At 36.9% G+C, this 21,401-nt stretch overlaps 1 protein-coding gene across 1 annotated transcript in view; it reads left to right on the forward strand.

Moving 5' to 3' along the window:
• Nucleotides 1-207: 207 nt before the first annotated feature.
• LOC126262493 (uncharacterized) overlaps nucleotides 208-21,401 on the forward strand; it is a 120,175-nt gene continuing 98,981 nt past the window's right edge. The window contains exons 1-2 of the mRNA XM_049959158.1: nucleotides 208-333; nucleotides 19,681-19,759. Of these exons, the coding sequence (XP_049815115.1) occupies nucleotides 273-333; nucleotides 19,681-19,759 (140 nt within the window). The 5' untranslated portion in view covers nucleotides 208-272. The remainder of the gene's footprint in view (nucleotides 334-19,680; nucleotides 19,760-21,401) is intronic.

Below are 21,401 nucleotides of genomic sequence, written 5' to 3' on the forward strand. Positions count from 1 at the left end.
TGTGTTTGTGGATTCCACCACGAACGCAGGAAACTATGAGCTATTAGCGCACTGCTTTTCAGTCAGATTTACTTCTTCAGAAATCATGGTGCAGCGAAGGCAAGAGCACTTCGGAATTCTATTTCGTATGTTGGCTGCAATGACAACCGTGGGCTGCAGTGCACACTTTTTTTTTAATGATACGGGGAAGCTCAGCGCGCAGTTGAAATGTGTTATGCAAACACGGAAAAGTTAGTTCCATCTGCAGCTTCGTGCAGTCACCTCGTGAAAAGATGACTTATCCGTGCATTGTGAATGTGTTGACGGTGTTTTTTATTTTAGCATCAGTCTACGGTAAGTAAGATCTTTCCTCACAAATTATGATGATCACTGAACGGTTTGTTACATATGACAATTTTCATTGTGGCATACAGTATATTACGTTCTCCCTTTAAATTCTCGTATGGTGCGTGTGAAGAACAATAGCTCACGTGCTTCAGCGTGAACGACACCGGTGATTAATCAGGATGCAAACTTTTTATGGATAAAAAAAATCCTCACAAATTGTAGTTAGAAGCATGCATTACTAAAGCGGAGCGCGCGCACACGCATACGCACACACACGCACTTAAACAAATAAAATTAAGCATCATATTGTACAAACTTAGCCTTATGTAAAGGTAGCAGATTTTGCTCTTCCTTTTAACAAGTATCTTGTACTATTCGTGATCTAAAATTTTCGCTACCGGTACTGAATCGAAGCAGTGCCTAGTTAAAATGCCCTTGGGGTTTTATTAAACATGAAGAAATAGCATTTGCTTTACGTGGAAATCTATTGTAAAATTGTGCAGCGCAACTTATACCCGTAGTGGAAATTTTAAAATCTACATCTATACTTTGCAAACCACCGTGAGGTGCATGGCAGAGTACGTGCCATTGTACCAGTAATTAGGGCTTCTTGCTATTCCATTCACGTTTGGAGCGCGGAAGAATGATTGTTTCAGTGTCCCTGTGCGTGCAGTAATGATTCTAATCTTATCTTCACGATCCCTAGGTGAGCGATACATAGGGGTTGTAGTATATCCCTGGAGTAATCATTTAAAGCCGGTTCTTCAAACTTTGTTAATAGACCTTCTCGTGATAGTATACGTCTATCAAGAGTCTTCCAATTCAATTCCTTCAGTATCTCTGTGACTCTCTCCCACGGATTAAACTAACCTGTGACCATTCGTGCTGCCCTTCTCTTTATGCGTTCAATATCCGCTGTTAAGCCTATCTGGTACAAGTTCCACACACTTGAGCAGTATTCTACCAATAAACGAATTGTAAAACCTGCGTTACTGACGACTGCACCAATGTCTGGTGTCATTACTGAATGGACATGAAACTTTTAACTTTTTATTATTATCAGTGACGTTCTCGTTTTCACTTCTGCCCTTTAAATTTTTTCTCTCATATTTCCAATTTTCTAGTATATAGAGGTAAATACAGGGGAGTGAAGAAGAGGAGGAAGACTTTTGAAAGGCAGTTCTGGGAGGGTCTCTTTGTTGATCATGTTGCATCGTTACTACAGCCATTTTCTGAGCCATGATGATGGGCCTAGGCAATTTATCATTGCCACCTAATATAATTTCGTGCTGTGTAAATGAGAAAAACAAACAATTCAAACAATGTGAAAACTTCTAGTAGGAGATAATAATAATAGCAATAATAATAATAAATTCTGTATTGAGGAAAATTAAAAATTGTCCTTGTAGTGTGAGATAATAATAATAATAATAATAATAATAATAACAATAATAAATTCTTTGTTTATTTATATGTGTGTTTTATCAGAAATAATTTTGGAGCCAAATTATATTAAAAAATGCTTCCATTGAGGGTGCAGTTGAGATATAATTTGCCACTGGTTTTGGATATGCCAACCCTTAAGTAAAACTTATGATTTTTTTTGTGCATGTTTTTTATTGTAAATTGATTCCTCTTAAACCAGATCTTTAGTTTCAGCTTTTTTTTTTTACATGTAGTTGAGTAGTAGTAACAACTGATCACAATTATGAACCATTACACACCCAAATAGGTACTTCGGTATGTGAATAATCAAGGATGGAGCCTTTAAAAATCAGTTTCTTTCAGATTTTGTGCATTTGAAAACTATGTCCTGTTTCTATAATTTAGCTGATGTTTTATTTGTGTTTCCAATTTGACAAATTAGTTCCTCTAATCCTATATATTTGAAGCTTCTGCAACAGGATTTGATGCTCTGAAATGTCCAATGATCTGCCTCGTTCTAAAAAGGGCTGTAAAGTGGAAGTAACTATTTACCATCCTATTTGCCTTCTTAAAAATTCAAGAAAAACTTCTTCATAGAAGGTTAGTTAACCACCTCCACAACAGCAACACACTAAACAAAAACTGTTTTACCTTCCATCATGATATATCAAGTGAATTGGGCATATACTCATTAACCAGCTAAAACTTAGAATTCATTAATGGAAGAATGTCTCCAACTGCAATCTTTTGTGATCTGTCTAAAGCCTTCAACCACGTCACCCACAAGATTCTTTTAAGGAAGCTTATGGATAAGTGGGTCAACTGGAATGTGGTATAAATTGTACCTGAATGATAGGAAACAGTAGGTTCCACAGGTCTCCATGCCTGGTCCCCTTTTGTTTCTCATCTTTATTAATGACTTTCAGATGTGCACCACTGTCTGCTGATGAGACAACCATTATTATTAACAAGATGGGCAACAGTGATCATGAGGATACTGCAAATACTGTATTTTGCAAAGTTCTATAGATTCTCTCACAACCCAGACAAAATGCAATTCATTCATCTCACTGTGAGCAAAAAATTGCAGGAACAGGCTAACATTATAAGTAATGATTAAGATGTAATGATTGTGAAATCATTTAAGTTTCTGGGTGTACATATTGGCAATAACCTTAACTGGAACGATAATATTCTTCACCTTTTCACCATAAAAAACAAAAACAAAATTAGTTTTGACTCTTACACTGACTGTATTATTACTTCTATCTGTAATACTGGTGCTATCAAAACTGCATACTGTAGCTACTTCCACTAACTACTGCCTTATAGCATTACATTGCCGGGGAACCAGTCTCAGGCAACAAATATTTTCACTACTCAACAGCCAATAATTAGTCTGCTGCAGGGTTCACCCTACATGTGCATGTAGAAATCTGTAGAAAATTGGGACTTCTGATGATAATATATCAATATATGTACTCATTGATGTATTTTATTAGTAAGGCTCAAGTCTGTTTATTACTCAACCATCACAGTCACAATAAAAGGAGATGTCTTGAGCTAGGCCTACATAGTGAATTAAAGAACCTTGGAATGGTGCAGATAGGAGTGTATTAACTCCTCAAATTATATTTACTGTCTGTGACCTACCTAAATTTTGACATCCTCATAAGTAGTTCATAGTAGAAAAATCCATTTATACTTAGATGAATATCTAAACTAACAGTAATAATTTCTGTTATTGTTCATTTTGCATCTCTGCACTAGGCTATCTACAGTAATACAATGCTCATGATTTGGGAGCATTGAATGTGAACAACTTTCTGCTAGCACACTTTTGACTGCAAATCCACACAATTATCCTGAGCAAATAGGGAAATAATGATGGATATAGGTTTTATTAACCACACAATCATTGTGGAGAGACTGAATATCTAACATACAAATACAACAATAATAAATGCAAAATATATCTGTTTGAAAAAGCAGATAACAAATTGCTTGAAACCTTCTTAAAAGAAAATCTCAATTCCTTCTGAATTAACTGTGTAAGCATAGACCAGATGTGGCTTTAATTCAGAGAAATAGCTATTATCAACAGCAATTGAGAGATTTATAGGAAATAAATTAATGAGAGACAGAACTGATCCCGTACAATTCAAAAACAGGTCAGGACACTGTTGCAAAAGCAACGGAAAAGTCATGCCAAATTTAAAAGTACACAAAATGCCCCCTACTGGTGAAGCTTTATGGAAGCTTAAAATTTAGCACGGACTTCAGTGCGAGATGATTTTAATAGCTTCTACAATGAAACTCTGTTTCAAAATCTGGCAGAAAATCCAAATAGATTCTGGTCGCATGTAAAGTGCACCACAGCAAAACACAGTCAATATTTTCACTGTGTAATAGTGGTGGTAATGTTAGCAGTGACAGTGCCACTGAAGCTGTGTTACAAATTATGGTTTCACAAAATTCCTTCACCAAAAAAGAAGAAGAATCCTAGAATTTGAATCAATGGCAGCTGCCAAAAAGAGTAACTTAGTAGGTATCCTTGGTGTATCAAAGCAACTCAGACCATTTAATAAAGACAAGTCTTCCATTCCAGATTGTATACCAATTAAGCTCCTTTCAGAGCATTCTGATATAATAGCTCCATACTTAGCAGTCATATACAATAGTTCACTAAACAAAAGATCCATACCTAAAGACTGGAAAGTTGCATAGGTCTCACTACCACTCAAGAAAGGAAATTGGAGAACTGCCTGAATTTCAGACCCATATCAGTGATGTCCATTTGCAGTAGGATTTTGGAACATATTTTGTGTTTGAAAATTATGAATCAGGCCTACCCCGAACACAAAAATGAGATCTATTGACACATAGTATGGCTTCAGAAAATATTGTGCAACACTACTTGCTCTTTACTCTCATGAAGTAATGAGGGCAATCAACAAGGGATCTCAAATTAATTCCATATTTCTAGATTTCCAGAAGACTTATGATACTGTTCTTTTTAATTGTCGTGTAAACTGTTTGTTCCTAGTAATTACTGGAAAGTCATTGAGTAAAACTTAAGTGATATCTGGCCTTCCCCAAGGTAGTAAGTCCTGCTGTTCCTAATCTATATAAATATACAAGACAATGTGCTGCAGTCCTCTCAGATTGTTTGCAAATGACTGTCATTTACTGTCTAATAAGGTGATAAGAAGATCAAAACCCATTGTAAAATGACTTACACATGGTGTATGTATGGTACGAAAAGTGGCAGTTGTGACCATAAATTATGAAAAGTGTGAGGTCATTTACATTAGTACTAAAAGGTATCCATTACATTTTGGTTACATGATAAATTGCACAATTCTAAAATCAGTCAATACATCTTACTGTCTGGGGATTACAATTTCCAGTAACTTAAACTGGAGCCGTACATAGAAAATGCTGTGGGGAAGATTAACTAAAACTGTTTATTATTGGCAGAACACATAAAAGATGCAACAGATATACTGTAGAGACTGTCTACACTAAGCTGGTTCATGCTGTGCTAGAGTAGTGCCGTGTGGTATGGCACCCTTACCAGATGGAGGACACAAAAAATGGTCAGAGAAGAGCAGTTCATTTCACATTACCGCAAAATAGGGAAGAGTGTGTCACAGATATGATACACGAGTTGATGGAGGACACAAAAAATGGTCAGAGAAGAGCAGTTCATTTCACATTACCGCAAAATAGGGAAGAGTGTGTCACAGATATGATACACGAGTTGGAATAGCAGTCATTAAAACAAAGGTGTCATTTGTTGAGACTAGATCTTTTCACAAAATTTCAGTGACCAACTTTCTGCTCCCAATGCGAGAACACTTTGTTGATACTGACCTTCGTGGGGAGAAATGATTTTTGTAATAAAATAAGAGCTCGTATGGAAAAATTTAAGTGTTTGTTTTGTCCTGCATGCTGTTAGAGAGTCAATCGGCAGAAAAATATTGTGAAAGTAGTTCGTTCAATGCTCTGCAAGGCGTGTAAGTGTGAATTGGAGAGTAGTTGTGTAGCAGTAGATGTATATTATCTAATACAACACAATCTAATGCTATTCATTCAAATCCATTAATTATCAGTTAAGTTATTATATGCACAAACAGATCTTAATTTTTACAAAGTCTCTATTTCTTTTAAATACCTGTTGATATGTCTCATTTGTTCACGTTATATTCAACATTTTAACAACTTTTGTTATCTCATTGTGTACTGTTGTTAACTTTATAGATCTTTAATTTGTAAATGTTATACTCCACGTACTTTGTAGTATTTTAAAAAATCTTTGTAAAATGTATTTTATGACTTGTCCTACATTAAAGCAAATTGCTCCTTATTGAATGTACAGGACTTAAAATACATAAATGTATAAAAATAAATAAATAAATAAAGAGATAACCAGCCACAACTGATGTGAAAGAGTAAAAATAGAAATACAAAAATAAATAATCTCTGGTAGAAGTACCTAATAAGTGTAAAGGACAAAGCACTTACATCATCTTAATTGGGCTCTGTTCATAATTCTGATGACACCTGTTTGATTACCCTTAACTGCCCACATGTCTGTATGGACACAGTTGTTGAATCATTCTGTTCTCTCTTCATTGTCTGCTTAACAGTTATTTTATGCATTGACAATAACGTATTCTTGAATTAAATACAGTCAGTGCTTTAACAGTTCATTATTGCCATTCCCAGTGTGTTTGCTACAGCCTATATTGTAAGTAATGCTTTGACACCACAGTGGAGCATATCAGTGTGAAATAAGTATTATTTTACAAAGAACTTCTTCATTTTTCCATGCAAAACTGTTTACAGTAACTCTAAATATGTTTATTGAAAGTTTCGTTTTAGAGAAGTTGTTATCCATTGACTCACTTGTTGTTTATGAAGTTGGTATTTCAGTTGTGTCCATATTGAGATGCTAGGGAGTTGAAGGATCAGAAATTATTTAATTTCTTTTACTCTTTTATTTCATAACAGAGTTCTCACAGAATCTTAGTTTATAACTAGGTTTGACTGTGCAGGATTTCTTAAGACATGCTGTTCGAGGAAGCAAATGCTTCTTAGGCTGACGGAATTTATATAGCACATGCTGATCCAGCTGATTCAGGTGATGCATACAGCAGGGGAATAAACAAATGTAATCAGCTTTTCATTCCTCAGCAACACCTGCCTTATTATTAATCAGTGATAAAATGTTTTGGGAGACATTCTTGCAGACAATTTATCAGGGGGGAACCAATATGATTTGGATTTAAAGCAGTCTGGTTATCCACCACTTCTGGAAATCTTGTAAATGTTTCCTTTCATCAAGGAAAATCACCAAATGCACATACAGCATATGAAGAACAATTTGGTGAGGGTACTGCCCCATTGATTCAGGTAATAGATGATTTAACACAGGAAGTAAAGCAATTACCATTCCATTTCTTCTTTGCTGACCTCTTTATAGGATATGCTGTTTTGCCTCCTAAGAGTAGAAGGCTGTAGGGGAATAGATGCTTTTAGAGAAAACAGGGTTCCCAAACCTTGCCCCATTTTTTCAAAGCAAGACCTAGTCAGAAACGAAAGAGGATTTTTGAATCTTCACTTTACGAGGGTAATTGTGTTATTGTCATAAAATAGGTGGACAATTCAGTGGTTGCTGTAGCATTGATGTGGGCAGGAGTGAAACCTGTATCATTTGCAAAACAACACCCTGCAAAGGAGATGAAAACAGTTCAAGTACAACATCCTCAGATTATTGCACTTATAATGAAAAATATAGGGCAATGGATAGCATGAATGGAAACATTGTCATGTACAGAATAAATATGTGCACATAACTCCTGGGAAACAAAGAAAGGAGCAGTTGCTAGGACTACTCTGCTTGAATTCAGGAGAGAAATTGTACAAGTATACCTACTCCGAAAAAGTATACCTAAACAGTAAAAGGAGCAGGCAAACTTGCTACCAGTCCTATCTAATCATGTGTTCCATGTTATATAAGATACGATGGAATGAAACACATCAAGAAAACTGAGAAAAAGGAAAGGTGTGTCACTTTTGTACAGCAAACAGAAGTCATCAGCAGTTCACACAAAATGTGGGAAATGTGACTTAGAATTGTGTCTAGAGTGTTTTGAAGAATACCACAAATGTCAGTAAATCAAAGATGGTGAATTAATTATGTCTGTTATTATAAATTGGATTATAATAATTATTTTCTTCAAATTTGGCCTTATATGTCATAAAATCTAATTTATAGCTGAATTTCAGTGTCACAGAACAATTTGAAATTTGCATCTAAGTGCCAAGTGTGTCTGTATGAACACAGAATGTTACAGATGCACTAAGGCAGGTAAAGGTCAAACAATAGACTGTTTGTGCATTAGTTAGATGTTAAGAAGTCAATAAACTGAAAATATACAAAAATATCCAATTTTAAAAAAATGGAGTAGTTAAGGGTTAAGCGCATTACTCCAGGAATCAATGTCGTGAATGATAATTTAACGAATATTACTGTAACAGAGTCTGTTGGTAATCAGAAGAGCAGTGGTTGTGGCAGGTGAAGTGGCCTTTCCTAGAATAATGCTACAACTGGCATACAGAGTGATAAAAAATCATTTTTCTGTCCAACAGTGTGGTGCAATGCAGGTTATGGTGATTTACAAAGACTGTGTTTATGTTCATTTCTATCTTTGGTTTCATGAGTTATTAATTTCTGTATTCTGTATAGTCTTAATGCATTTAGTTAAAAATAAACTCTCCGTGACCACATCTGTTCATTGGGTTGCTAGTGTTCTGAAAGGCATGCTGCAGAATTGTCAATATAGCCTTGTGAAACATTCTATAGGTGCTCCTTGTGACTAAGTCTGTTAGAGAGACTGTGGACTCACCTGCTCACCCTCTGCTTTACAGACTGACAATACACTGCTTTGTTAGCTTCTTTTTCAAATTTTCACAAATGGATGTGATCACATGAATATCAAATGTTGCAACGTTCAGGCTTCAACATAGTTCCATTATGTCAAATGCCTTAGATAAATCACAAAAGATTTCCACTGGTGACATCTTATAACTGATGAACTCTAAAACTTGATTTGTGAATGAGAACATGACCATTTATCTTGCAAAGCCTATTTGGGATTTAAAACTAATTTTATTGGGGATCATTTGATTATTAAGATGTCCTGTATCCATACTCAGCTTCAGCTTTTCAAGCACTGTAGCAGTGTTCATTAGCAGTGAAGCTGAATAGTAATTGAGATCTCTTCTTTACCACCTTTTTTGAACAGTTGTTTAATGATTGATTATTTGGGCTTGTTGGGAATCATTCCTTGATCTAGTGACTGACTTAATATGTATGACACAGTTATTGTCTTAGGGGGGAGGGGTAGTAGGAGGACAAAAATCTGGGAAGAAGAAAACCACAACACATTAACATGCCTAACACAGTGTAGGAAACCTGTTGGTGTTCACAACAGCTTCCATTTGTCTTGGGATGGATAAATACAGGTCCCTTATGGATTTCAAGGTAATTTTATAGCATTCTTTCTGCAAAATAGTGGCAATTTCCCATGACGAGGATCGAAATGGACAGCGATCATGCACTCCTCTCCAAAGTAGGCCACAAAGGCTCAAGAATATTGAGATTTATCGTGGCCAGGAGAGACACAAAAATTTATTCTTGGGCTCACAAAACCAGTCCTGGGTGATGTGAGCTGTGTGAACAGGAGCCTTCTCATCTTGGAATGCAATGTCACCATTTGGGAGCAAACCTTGTAACGTGGGCTGGACCTCATCTACCTAAATGCTCACATAATTCTCAGCAGTAACACGACCTTGCAGAGTAACCATGGATCTCATGGAATAACACAATATGGGTGCCCAAATCATCACTGAACCCTAATCATGTTTCACTCTTGGTGTGTAAACTCGGCCAGCAGTTGTAAAGAGTAGGAAACAAGACTCATGCAACCAAGTGACTTTCTTCCATTTCTCCATAGTCTAGGTTTTATGGCTTTGGCACCATGTTCTTGTGTTATGAATGTTTCTGTTACAGATGATGTTTTAGAATTCCAACTTTCCATGCAATTCCATTCTTATGGAGCTGACAGGGGTCACAAGTGCAACACTAATACATTTTCAGCATAAATAGAGTATAAAATGTGAGAAAAGACTGTTTTCAATGATACACTGTAAATGCACATTGTCAAAGGTAACATCAGGCATACAACTATCAAAGAAAAGACCATATATTGATGAATCAAAGAACACTTACAGGTTATCTATAATTTTAAATTTACATTGTTAAAAAACACAATAAATATTAAAACTGAAGCTAATATGGACTACTAAATTTTACAAAAATATATAAGTAAGTAATCCTTAAAGAGTGAAAAAAATATTATTTCTAGTTTTGCCTAACATCTTTTATATTTTTGAAAAGTTTGATGTAATTTGTTTAGTTTATTTCTTCACTGACAGCTTTGCTTGTAGTCGTTCCTCCTGCTTTTATTTATTTCTTCGTTTGTTGTCCTCGGTGTCGACGTACTGCGTTGCTACACTTGCTGAAAAATGGGTTGTGGATTCTGACACTGACTACTGTAAATAATGTAGCCAATGGGTGCACAGTTGCATTTGACAGTACTTTAATTTCACTTTTCACAACCCCCTAATAATACAGTGCATTATTGTTTAACCTTCGATAAGCCTCATTAATAGTGTGCATGCAAACCTCCACACATGCTACAATATTTTACTATTGAACATCTATGAGCAGTAAACACCTAACCGCAAAGTTCACAGTTTTTGAAGAATAGAAAGGTTCGTATGGAGCAGACACTATCGTTGTTTTTACACACAGCCTACTTGTTTAACACTTATTCCACAGTTAAGTTGAAGCATTGTTGTCATTCTAACCAACACAGGTTCCTCGTCTGAAACTCGGCCGTGGACTGACTGTCTTTTGACCAAAAACCGGGTCCTCATATATCCTCACAATAATAGGTACTGAAATTACACATTGTTCGAAGTTAAATTTACAGAAATTACAATTAAATCTTAACTCATCAAATTAACTGAATATATCAAAAAATTGGTTCTTTTTAACAGTTTCTTCTACTACAGGGGTTAAACCGAATTATTTGTTTGAATCATGAAATTAACAATTGTAATTTTGCAAACAATACTTTTGACAAAACTGTTAATTACTTTGGAATTAATTCAGGGCTGGTTTTGCTAACATGTTTTCGAATAGAGCCAAATAGATACTTTAAGATTACTAGTATTTTGTCTCCCAAATGTTTATAATTAGTACAGAATTTATATTTGTTTATATGTCAACAATAGAATTTAAGTTATGAAACAATTACTGATTTTGCCCTATAATAAAAGATACTAACTAGGCGTAGTCAAAATAAATTAGCAAATCAATTACATACATAAATCTAAGCACAAAATTAAATCTGGTGTTATAGTCTTTAAAACTGAGGGCCAACCTTTCTCTTTTGTGAAAATACAGATTGTGTTCACATATGTTACCAGTACTTAACTCAGAAATGAAAACCAATCTGTCTGTAATTAGACTAACAGTGTTACATAATAGTCTTACCTATCTATTTTACACCATATTTTTACATAATTACATACTAACTTAATTTCATGCATTAATTTGTCTTACGAGGCCTCTGTCCTGCAATGGTTTGATGATAGCATACTAACTTGTGCTTCATTAAATCACAAATCGCGTGGTCTGCAGCACGCAAGGGTGCAACTAAGTGCAGCAATGAGTACAGGGCAGCCATGAGGGCAGGCATTGTTGACAGTAGTGAATTTTTTGGAGTAAATCAATTAAGACTTAGACTCAGTGATTAGATATTGTTGTTTTGATATTTACCTGCCACGAATAGGTAGCTTGCTCATACTAAAATTTCATACTTTATCATTTTTAGATGTATTCCATTTTTATTTTATTTACTTAGTAGTGTAGTGGTCCCCTGGAAGCGATAACACTTCTGTCAGAATATTACTGTGATTCTTCAGTTTCTACTGGCTTATTTGTTGACCCAAGAGACCACTGGTGTCCTGCTGATTCATAGTGTCCAACAGGCACAATATTTCGGTGATCAGACATGTCGCCATCGTCAGGTGCGCTGATGAACTGAGCTCCTGAGGGTGGGCAGCCGCCTTATATCCCCTTCCCCACGGGCCATTCCCTCAGTGGTCCGCGCCCCTGTACGCACGTCGGCAGTTGTAGAGATGCAGGGGTCGGTATCTGCGGCAGCATCGGTGTAGCTGCTATGTCCGCCCAGCTTGCCAGATCGTTTTCGTTGCTGAGTGTCTCCTTAATTATACTCAGTGCTGATTCCCGTGCTTTGCTATGATTGTAACCACAGTCTCGGTTGATGAGTTTGTCCCTGGTGCGAATTTCGATGGCATCTCTGACAATGCTGTCCCAGTATTTCGAAGTCTGGGCCAAGATCTTGGTACACTCATAATCCATCTCGTGCCTTTTGGAAAAACAGTGCTCTGCGAATGCCGACTTGTTACGATATTTCAGTCGTGTGTGCCTTTGATGTTCCCGGCAACGGTCTTCGATGGTGCACTCTGTCTGTCCAATATAAGTCTTACCACACTGATAGGGAATCTGGTATACGCCGGCCTTCCACAAGCCGAGATCATCTTTCACATTTCCCAATAACACTCTTGTTTTACTGGGTGGGCAAAAGACAATTTTAACTCTGTGTTTCTTTAATATGCATCCAATTTTCCCTGACAGTGCACCAGTGTACGGAATAAATGCAGTGGATACTCCCTCCTCTGTGACGTCTTCTGTCTGCAAAGGTTGTACTGCAGTGGTGGGGCGGAGAGTTCGTCTACTCTGCCATTCTGAGTACCCGTTTTTTTGGAATATAGTTCTGAGGTGTTCCAGCTCCTGGGGCAGACTCTCTCCGTCTGAGATGATGTGCACCCTGTGTACCAGTGTTTTTAGAACCGCATTTCTTGTATCAGCGTTTTTAGAACCCCATTTCTCTGAGAAGGGTGGTGCCAGCTGTCTGTATGGAAATACAGATCAGTGTGCGTTTTCTTCCTGTAAACACAGTGATCCAACGAGTCATCAGCTCTTCTCTTGACCATGATATCCAGGAAAGGTAATCTTCCTTCTGCTTTGGTCTCCATTGTGAATTGGAAGTTGGGATGTATGGAGTTCAGATGTGTAAGGACGTCCAGGAGCTTGTCTCTACCATGTCAGCTTCGGTTATTATTCTGCCATTCAGGAAATCCTTGAGTGTACAGAATATATGCATTCAGTGCTGTAATATCTATCATTTGCATGAAGATTCTTAGTGGACACCACCTCATTCTCTAACACAACTGTATTCTCTTGTCATTTTGTCCCCATTATCTACAGCACCTTTGGTTTTGTTGTAGTGCAGTATGATTCGGGTTTGTGTTTACTTTCGTCACCACTCACTTGTGTCTCATTATGCTGAGTAGGGAGTAGTATTACTGCCTTTCCCTTCTTTGGAACATAGGAAACTAGGGTCAAGTCATTTGTGAAACCAAACGTTGAAGAGTGAACTTCTCTCTTTCTGTTTGGCAGGAATTCCTTCGGAATCTCTTTCTTATTGGAACACAAGGTACCAACCAATGTCATGTTTCGTTTTACTAGTTCAGTAGCCAGTGGAAAACTGGTGAAAAAATTATCAGTTGTTACACCATGACCGTTATTCAGAAATGGTTCCATCAGATCCAAAACAACTCTCTGTTCTTGATTCACTTCCCGAGTATTGTCCACCATTCCTGCGCAAATTTGGATCCGTAATAAGTAAGATGTCTTCAAATCAGCACAAACTCGAATTTTAATGCCATACTTGCTAGGTTTGCTCTTCATATAAACCCTAACAGGGCAGTTTCCTCGGTACATTGCTAATTGTTCATCAATAGTCATGTATTCATAAGTATAGAAGTTCTTGCACAAGTTAGATGGAAATTTGTCCAACACTACCCTGATGGCTTGTAGCTCATCCTTGGTTTCTTCAATTCTCTGTGCTCTTGTGTCTGTTGTCAAATAGCAAGAATTTCAGTATAGACAAAAATCAGTCTCTTGACATGGCAGCAGAAAAGAATGGTTACCAAAAGGCAACATTACCTCCCCACAGATCGGAGGCACATGTACGATGTCCATGAGTTTGACCAGCTCCTATTGGAATTGCTAATACAGCGTACACTTCAGTTGCATATTTATCTCTCCATGTCATTTTGTTCGAAGAATCGTGCAAGTACGACGCTGATATCCGGCAGAACACCCGACAACCCAAGATGTCATTAGATCGCCGGGAAAGCCTGAAGAGTTACAAGAAATTACTCGTTTGGCTTCCCTGTTCGTTTCTTCTACAATGATGCTCACACTTTCCGGTGAGATAAATAATAAAAATGGATCTGTTATTGTTTTGAGTGTTTTTCCATCATTCGCTGGGCCAGGGGTTACATTCAAAATGTTGTGATGTGGACACCGCCCACCTTTTGGTGGTTTACTAGAAAATTGTAGTCCACTTCTAGAAACAAACAAATCTCCAGTGTCTTCATCTTCTTCTTCTTCATCATCATCATCATCATCATCTTCTTCTTCTTCTTCTTCTTCTACTTGTTCACGTGAATGTGTAGTGTCTTCTGATATTTCATCATCAGCTTGATCTGATGCTATGATATGGTCTTTGTCAAGAGGTTCCATATATTCATTCAGTTCATGATCAATGTCCCATTCATTTTCATCATCACTGACATCAGAATTGTATAGAATTTCCATGATCTCTTCGCTAGAAAGTCCTTTGGACAGCGTTACTTGCTGATGAAATACTGACTCGTGTAATGTTAGCTCAGCAGTGAATGTCAAATTCAACTCAACAATGGTAACCAGCAACAATAACAGACATTGGATCTATGGCAAAACTCAACAAAGAAGATGAATGAGAGATATATTTCCCAAAATCTTCTCTTTCTGCAAATAAGAAAATAAGATGTTTCATACCAAGCAGGGTAGTCTCACAATCCCACCAATAAATGACTTGAATAACAATGATAAAATCAAATAAATTAGACAGTCGTGAGTGTGAATTCAATGTCAATCATTTTAGTACAAAGTCATGAAACCACAGACATGTGGCCCTTCAGATAACATTATTATAGGGAAAAAATCAACCTGGGGTAATCAGAATACCCCACTTGGTAATGTGAGGGTTAACAATATTCTGATTTTAATTGAACAAACCTCATTCATTACAGATGGGACACATGCTGTACAGAACTTGAACAAAAACAGCACCTGAAATAAAAGTGCTCAACTCATGGAAAAGTTAGTCTTTTTACACAAATTTCAAGAAATGTGATGTTTTAAACAGTTAATTCCAAATAATTATCCACCTCCCCCAAGAATATCATATACCTTGTGCATGAGATAATGCCAGAAACTGCATGTACCAGAGCAAGAGGATATGTTTAAAAGGAATTGACACCTGGCCAAATAGAGTTCTATGTGGATATAACTGGGTACAAACATTCCTACAAAGTGTTGTTATTTGTGTTGTCCTGGAAATGAAACAAAACTGCTGTGAATGATGTTTAATTTACAATGATTTTTGCTAATGAAGAAATACAGTAAGTAAAAAATTGCAAAATGGTAATAAACATGATGATAAGTTATTCTCTTACAAATTACTTTAACTCAGTTGAATAGGAAATAACTACCTTCTATGAGACAACATTATTAAATTAGTTATGCAAAATGTATTAAATGATTTGGACACAACCGAATCACGATACATACATAAGAGATGTGAAAGCAGTATAACATATAGCCTTTCTGTTTGTAAAGAAAATACATGGCAAAATTTCTATTTCTTATGAGGAATTATTTTCTCACAGAAAATACTAGGCTTTAATAAGAATGATTATTAATTCAGTTCTGAAGACATATTTCATAAATTATTTTGTTTTCTAGGTGAACTGGCATTATCTGATATGATTATCAATTCATTCAGGTTCATCTTGGTTGCCCATTTCTTTCTTTTGTGTCTCTGTTATCATTCACTCTGGTCCAGTCCCAGTTCTTGGCTTTGTCGTTCAGTTTCATGTTGAACCATATTACTGTATGCAGTTCACAGTCGGTATTTTCTGTGAGAATAAATCTAATATAATCAGGGCAAAAATAATGTATATAGCAAGTCAAACAGCTGTATTTGAATATATTATTAATCATCATGTACAGGTATTGAAGCAGAAGCATATCGTTCATCTTAAATGCGTAATTACTCAAAAGACTTTTTTATAAGAGCGTGTAGTACTGTAGACGCATGGGTTCCAGATAAAAATACATGTGAACTAGAGTTAACTATAATGGCACACATCAACATTAAAATGAAAACATTCCTGTAAATTTTTTACATCACTACAGAATTCATGTGGATGTAAACTCCACAGTCACACTCATGGAACTAGTAGAAATTCTTTGGTTACTACATAAACAAGATCAATTCTTAAAATTAAACAACTTAGTGCTACTATGTACAAACTGAGACAGGCGGACTTTTTAAATGGGCAGTGATAACAGTAATGCTTTCATTTTATACCTTTTAAACAGTGTTCCCCACAATTTTTACAGTAGTACCTTCAGACAACAGAAAATCCAGGTTGGAATATCAACGATTTTGAAAAGGATATGTTGCTGCTCACTGTAACGATCACACGTTGAGATGCAGACAGGAACAAAGCCAAAAGCGGCCAGAGATGGTGGTTGTGTGTGTGTGTGTGTGTTTTTTTTCTCCTCTCTTTTCTGAAGAGGCTTTGGCCAAAAGCTTAGTGTCTTTTTGTTATGCCTGTCTGCAACTCCGCATATCATCATCTTAATGGTGAGTAATTGCCTTCAGTTTCTTTTTACAATCCTTCATGCAATTTCTCATTCACTTGTATTAATTATATCTGTAATAACATGTTCTCACATGGTCCAGTGGGTTTCTTACTACAGATGTTGCTTATGTTATCATGTCTTCATAAAGAGATCTGTTGACTTAGCAAAAAGTTGTTGTTATTATTCACTTGCCTTTCCTGACAATCAAGTTCACTAAGTACCTCAAACACAACTAATTCTTCACCATGCAGAAATTTATTTTCTCCACATTTCAACATTTCTGTGTGATCTGATGAATATACTTTAAATTTTGTGATAGCAGAGCACTAATCATAACTTACTTATTCTACTTATTCCAGTACATCATTTTTTTCTGACAAATATTCCATAATTCATCATCATCATCATCATCATCATCATCATCATTATGTGCTCTCATTTGCACAAATCTTAGCCTGCTGGATTTCTCATGTGGACTAATTAATTTAAAGTCAAAGTGAAATAGTAAGTACCAGGTATTTCCTGTATGTATGAAACTCATCATAGCTGATAACATTTCTGATATACCATATGAATAGCAAAAACACTGATTTCACACTTAAATACCTGACTATAGATAAATTTAAATCTGACCTCACAGTTTATCTTTACATTTTACATAACTGTTACGACTTTGTTAATTATGACAAAACAAATTCTTTGAGAATCACAGTATGAAAATGTATTTGTTGTAGTTATCACACATCAAACTTCTTCCAGTCGTTTGAAAATGTAATATAACATGGCTTTCGCTTGTTGGATCTCCTCCAAGCAGTCTCCAAAATGATGAATTCAGTTTTCCTTTTCTTAAAAAAATGATTTTAACCAAATGAACTTGGTTCATTATAGACTGGACACACTCTGTACAGAACAGAGATAAGATATCTGTGTGGTGTGAAAAGTGCAATTGACCCTGAATAAAGAAAAGTGTGAAGTTATTCACATGAGTACTAAAAGAAATCTGCTAAATTTTGATTATGCTATAAGTCGCACAAATCTGAAGGCTTTAAATTCAATTAGATACTTAGAGATTACAATTACAAATAACCTAAATTGGAACAGTCACATAGAAAATGTTGCGGGTAGAGCAGACCAAAGACTGCGATTCATTGGCAGAACACTTACAAGGTGCAACATGTCTACTAAAAAGAGACTGCTTACACCACGCTTGTCTGACCTATTCTGGAGTATTGCTGTGCAGTGTGCGATCCACATCAATCGGGACTGACACATGACATTGAAAAAGTACAAAGAAGGGCAGCTCGTTCGGTATTATCGTGAAATAGGGGAAATAGTGCCACAGACGTGATTTGTGAATTTGAGTGGCAATCATTAAAACAAAGGTGTTTTTCGTCGTGTCAGGATCTTCTCATGAAATTTCGATCACCAGTTTTCTCCTCCGATTGCATAAACATTCTGTAGGCACCCACCTACATAGGAAGAAATGATCATCATGATAAAATACAAGAAATCAGGGCTCTCAGAGAAAAATTTGAGTGCTCTTGTTTCTCCTGCACGCTGTTCGAGAGTGGAACCTTATGGGGACAGCTTGAAGGTGGTTAATTGAACCCTCTGTCAGTGACTTTATTATGAATAACAGAGTAATCACATAGATGTATATGTAGATGTGAATGTAAACTTAAACAACAACTGGAATAAAGCTACTCAACTCAGCAATTAACACATGACAGGTAGTGCCACATATTGTTTTTACATTTATACCAATGAATACCTTTTGGAACATTGTTTCAGTTCATACTACATTAAACTCCACTTAAAAAGTGTTATGGTACTAAACTTTAACACAACAATTTGTTTTATTAGATAATGAAAAATATTCTAATTTTTTATCTTAGGCAAATAAAAGTTTTAGTACAACATTCAAATTTACAGATAATTGTCTCCATTCTGACCATATCAGGCGTTTAGAAAAAAACATTATTACAATAATTTTGAAAAAAATTAGTTGTTTTACACAAACTTTGACAAATATGGTCTACCAAACAATGAATTCCAATTAATTTTAAATTTTATACTAATTATGCAAGTACATCAAATGCCTTCCTGATCATAAGTTGCCGAACAGGAGTTATACAAGTTAGTGTGGTTGGTTGCTTTTCTTGAAATATGAGTTAGCATAAAATAGAATCTACATTGTGTTTTTTTGAAATGTTAATTTTACATGACATTAGTTCTGATGATGAAACAAAACCAATAAACAATAAATGACAAAAAATATCAACTGTATTTGTAAAATAGTCACTCACATGATCTAGTAGCAAGTGCATCACTATCGAAGTGTATTGGGTAGTAAACTGGTACATTACATCTTCCACCAGATGGGGAACATTAATCTCAGCAGCCCCCTTGGTGGTGTTATAGGAGATTAAGCTATGTGTTGGCACAAATTTCACCCTCTTGCTTCTCCCATTTAATACAGTTACAAACTAATATTCTCTGTCCCACTTCAGTCGCCTAACACAACAGTTACAAGTAAGATATCGGACACAGAAGCTGCTAAAGTGGCCTGCAATTGGAAGACATTCACAATTCCATGAGCCATATGAATATATAAATTACACTGTATTGCATTATTTTATGGTGTATAGGCCGCTAGTCATTTTTTCATTAAATACTGTGTCACTTACTTACGGCCAGTCATTTAAATCTGAATAAAACAGTTTCAGTGCAATGAGAAATGTTGTCAGTAATAGAAAAAATTTAGCTTAAAGAAGCATGAACAATAAAAAAGATGCCAAGTTTTCAGAGACAGCATAAGGGAATTACTTTAAGAGCACACAATAAAAAATATGAAAGTGGCTACATTATGTTTCAAATATGATATCAGTCCAGGTAAATTATATTGTGAGCAGAATGAAATTTTTATTCTTTGTTTCCTTGTTTAACATGTTCATAACACATTCTCAGTTACACACCCCAGAAATATCTGTGTTGTTTTTCAGGTGATGACTGCTTTGATTGTGTCCAGAAAGGTGACTTCAAGCATGGGGTGTCATCAATGACAGATTCAAATGAACACCCGTAAGTAATGTTCATTTACCTCTCACCCCTTCCCCATGATTTCTTCCCTTCTCTCTTCCACTTGAGCATTCCTTTTCAAGCAGTTGTACATATGCACATGTGTGCATCTGTGTATAATTGTGCACCTGCTTGCAAATCCGTGTTTGTCTTTGACTGGGTACAGACTTAAATTTAGAGCCTCTGAATTTAGGTAACTTATCATAATTTGAGTTCCCAAAGTCATCCTGCTTTATATATCCATAGTTTCTCCAAACCAATCCAACCAACTGCAGTGGAATAACTTAAACAAATCACAACTTATTTCTTTCTTAGTTCCCCCTTCGGCTTCACAAATGCTGTGTGAGTACTTGTGTGGCAAGCAAGGAACTGTGAGCCACTACTCCTTTCTTTCCTGTACTGAAATACTGTTCTTTGGTTTGGTCTATAGGATAGCTTCATTGTTGGCAACCTAGCTTTTGTATAACACATTGGTTATGGTTACTTATTTCCGTTTTCCAAACTTTCTTTTCCTTGCCCATTCGAGCTAACCCGTGCTTTGCCGCTGCTTCCTCGTTTGACCTCCATTCATTGAATACTGATCAACACCTTCTGTGCCCCCCCCCCCCCCCCCTTCCTCCCTGAGGGCTCACAACTCTTTGTGAGTACATGCTTGGCTACAACAGGGCCCCAGCTTTTGCACCATTACATTCCTTTCTCTGCTACAAGCCTATACTTCCACCATCCCTTTCTCCATCTGCCTTCCCATTGGATGGTTTTCTGGTGTAGACCCCACTTGGAGTTGGTAAGTGATTTAGGACCCAGGTTTTCTATTTCACTTTCGGCACTCTATACACCTTTTCATTAAAAAACATGTGGTCCCCGGTTGTGGGGTTTGACCTGCCACCATTTTTCCAAATTTTTCAGAAGTGTGATCGTGCATGGAAGGTTGCTGAATGTGGTGTCTGTTCCACCTTTGTGCCTTTCTACCTAAGCATCCTTCCTTCCTAGTAAGGTAATACGCCTACGCCTAAAACCCAGCACAGTAGCTCCCATTGTGGGAGCAGCAGGAGGGAGGGAGGGGATATTAAGCGCCTGCATGGTAGCAGCCCCCTGACCAAGCAGGGCTTGTGCACTGTTGGTGCCTCAGCTGGTACCTCCCCATGTATGCCAAAGAGTATGCACCCATCTCCAAAATGAAGATGGGTCAATTTTGAGTAGAACAATGTCCCTTGCCCAGTCATGGGTGTTGCTTGCTTGTGGCAAGCTGGGTAACATATTGGTGACTTATCACTTCCTGTAAGAGTCTAAACATGATACAAGGCATCACTTTCCATCATGATCACGTCATGCAGTCTTATGATGAGCTACACGCAAACTGGAGCGACAGGGTGTACACTTTGTCCAATGTGCCCATAGGGGGCCAAAGGACAATAAGGTTGCTTCTAGGTCATATGCTACACCTAAGGTTATGTCACTGTCTCTGCAAACAGTAGTCTTCTCCATTAAGCATCCTACAGCGAGCCCTCAGGGCTTGACCATGCCTGCCCCCTGATGGTTGGGGGCTTTCCTCCTGCTGCCCCCCCCCCCCCCCCCCGCCCTCTTCCACACACACACTTTGGGATCAATGGCTCTCCACCCAATGGGGATGCTGATTCCCATCCCC

This window comes from Schistocerca nitens, chromosome 6, assembly GCF_023898315.1.
Source record: "Schistocerca nitens isolate TAMUIC-IGC-003100 chromosome 6, iqSchNite1.1, whole genome shotgun sequence".
In the NCBI taxonomy this organism is placed as follows: Eukaryota; Metazoa; Arthropoda; class Insecta; order Orthoptera; family Acrididae; genus Schistocerca; species Schistocerca nitens.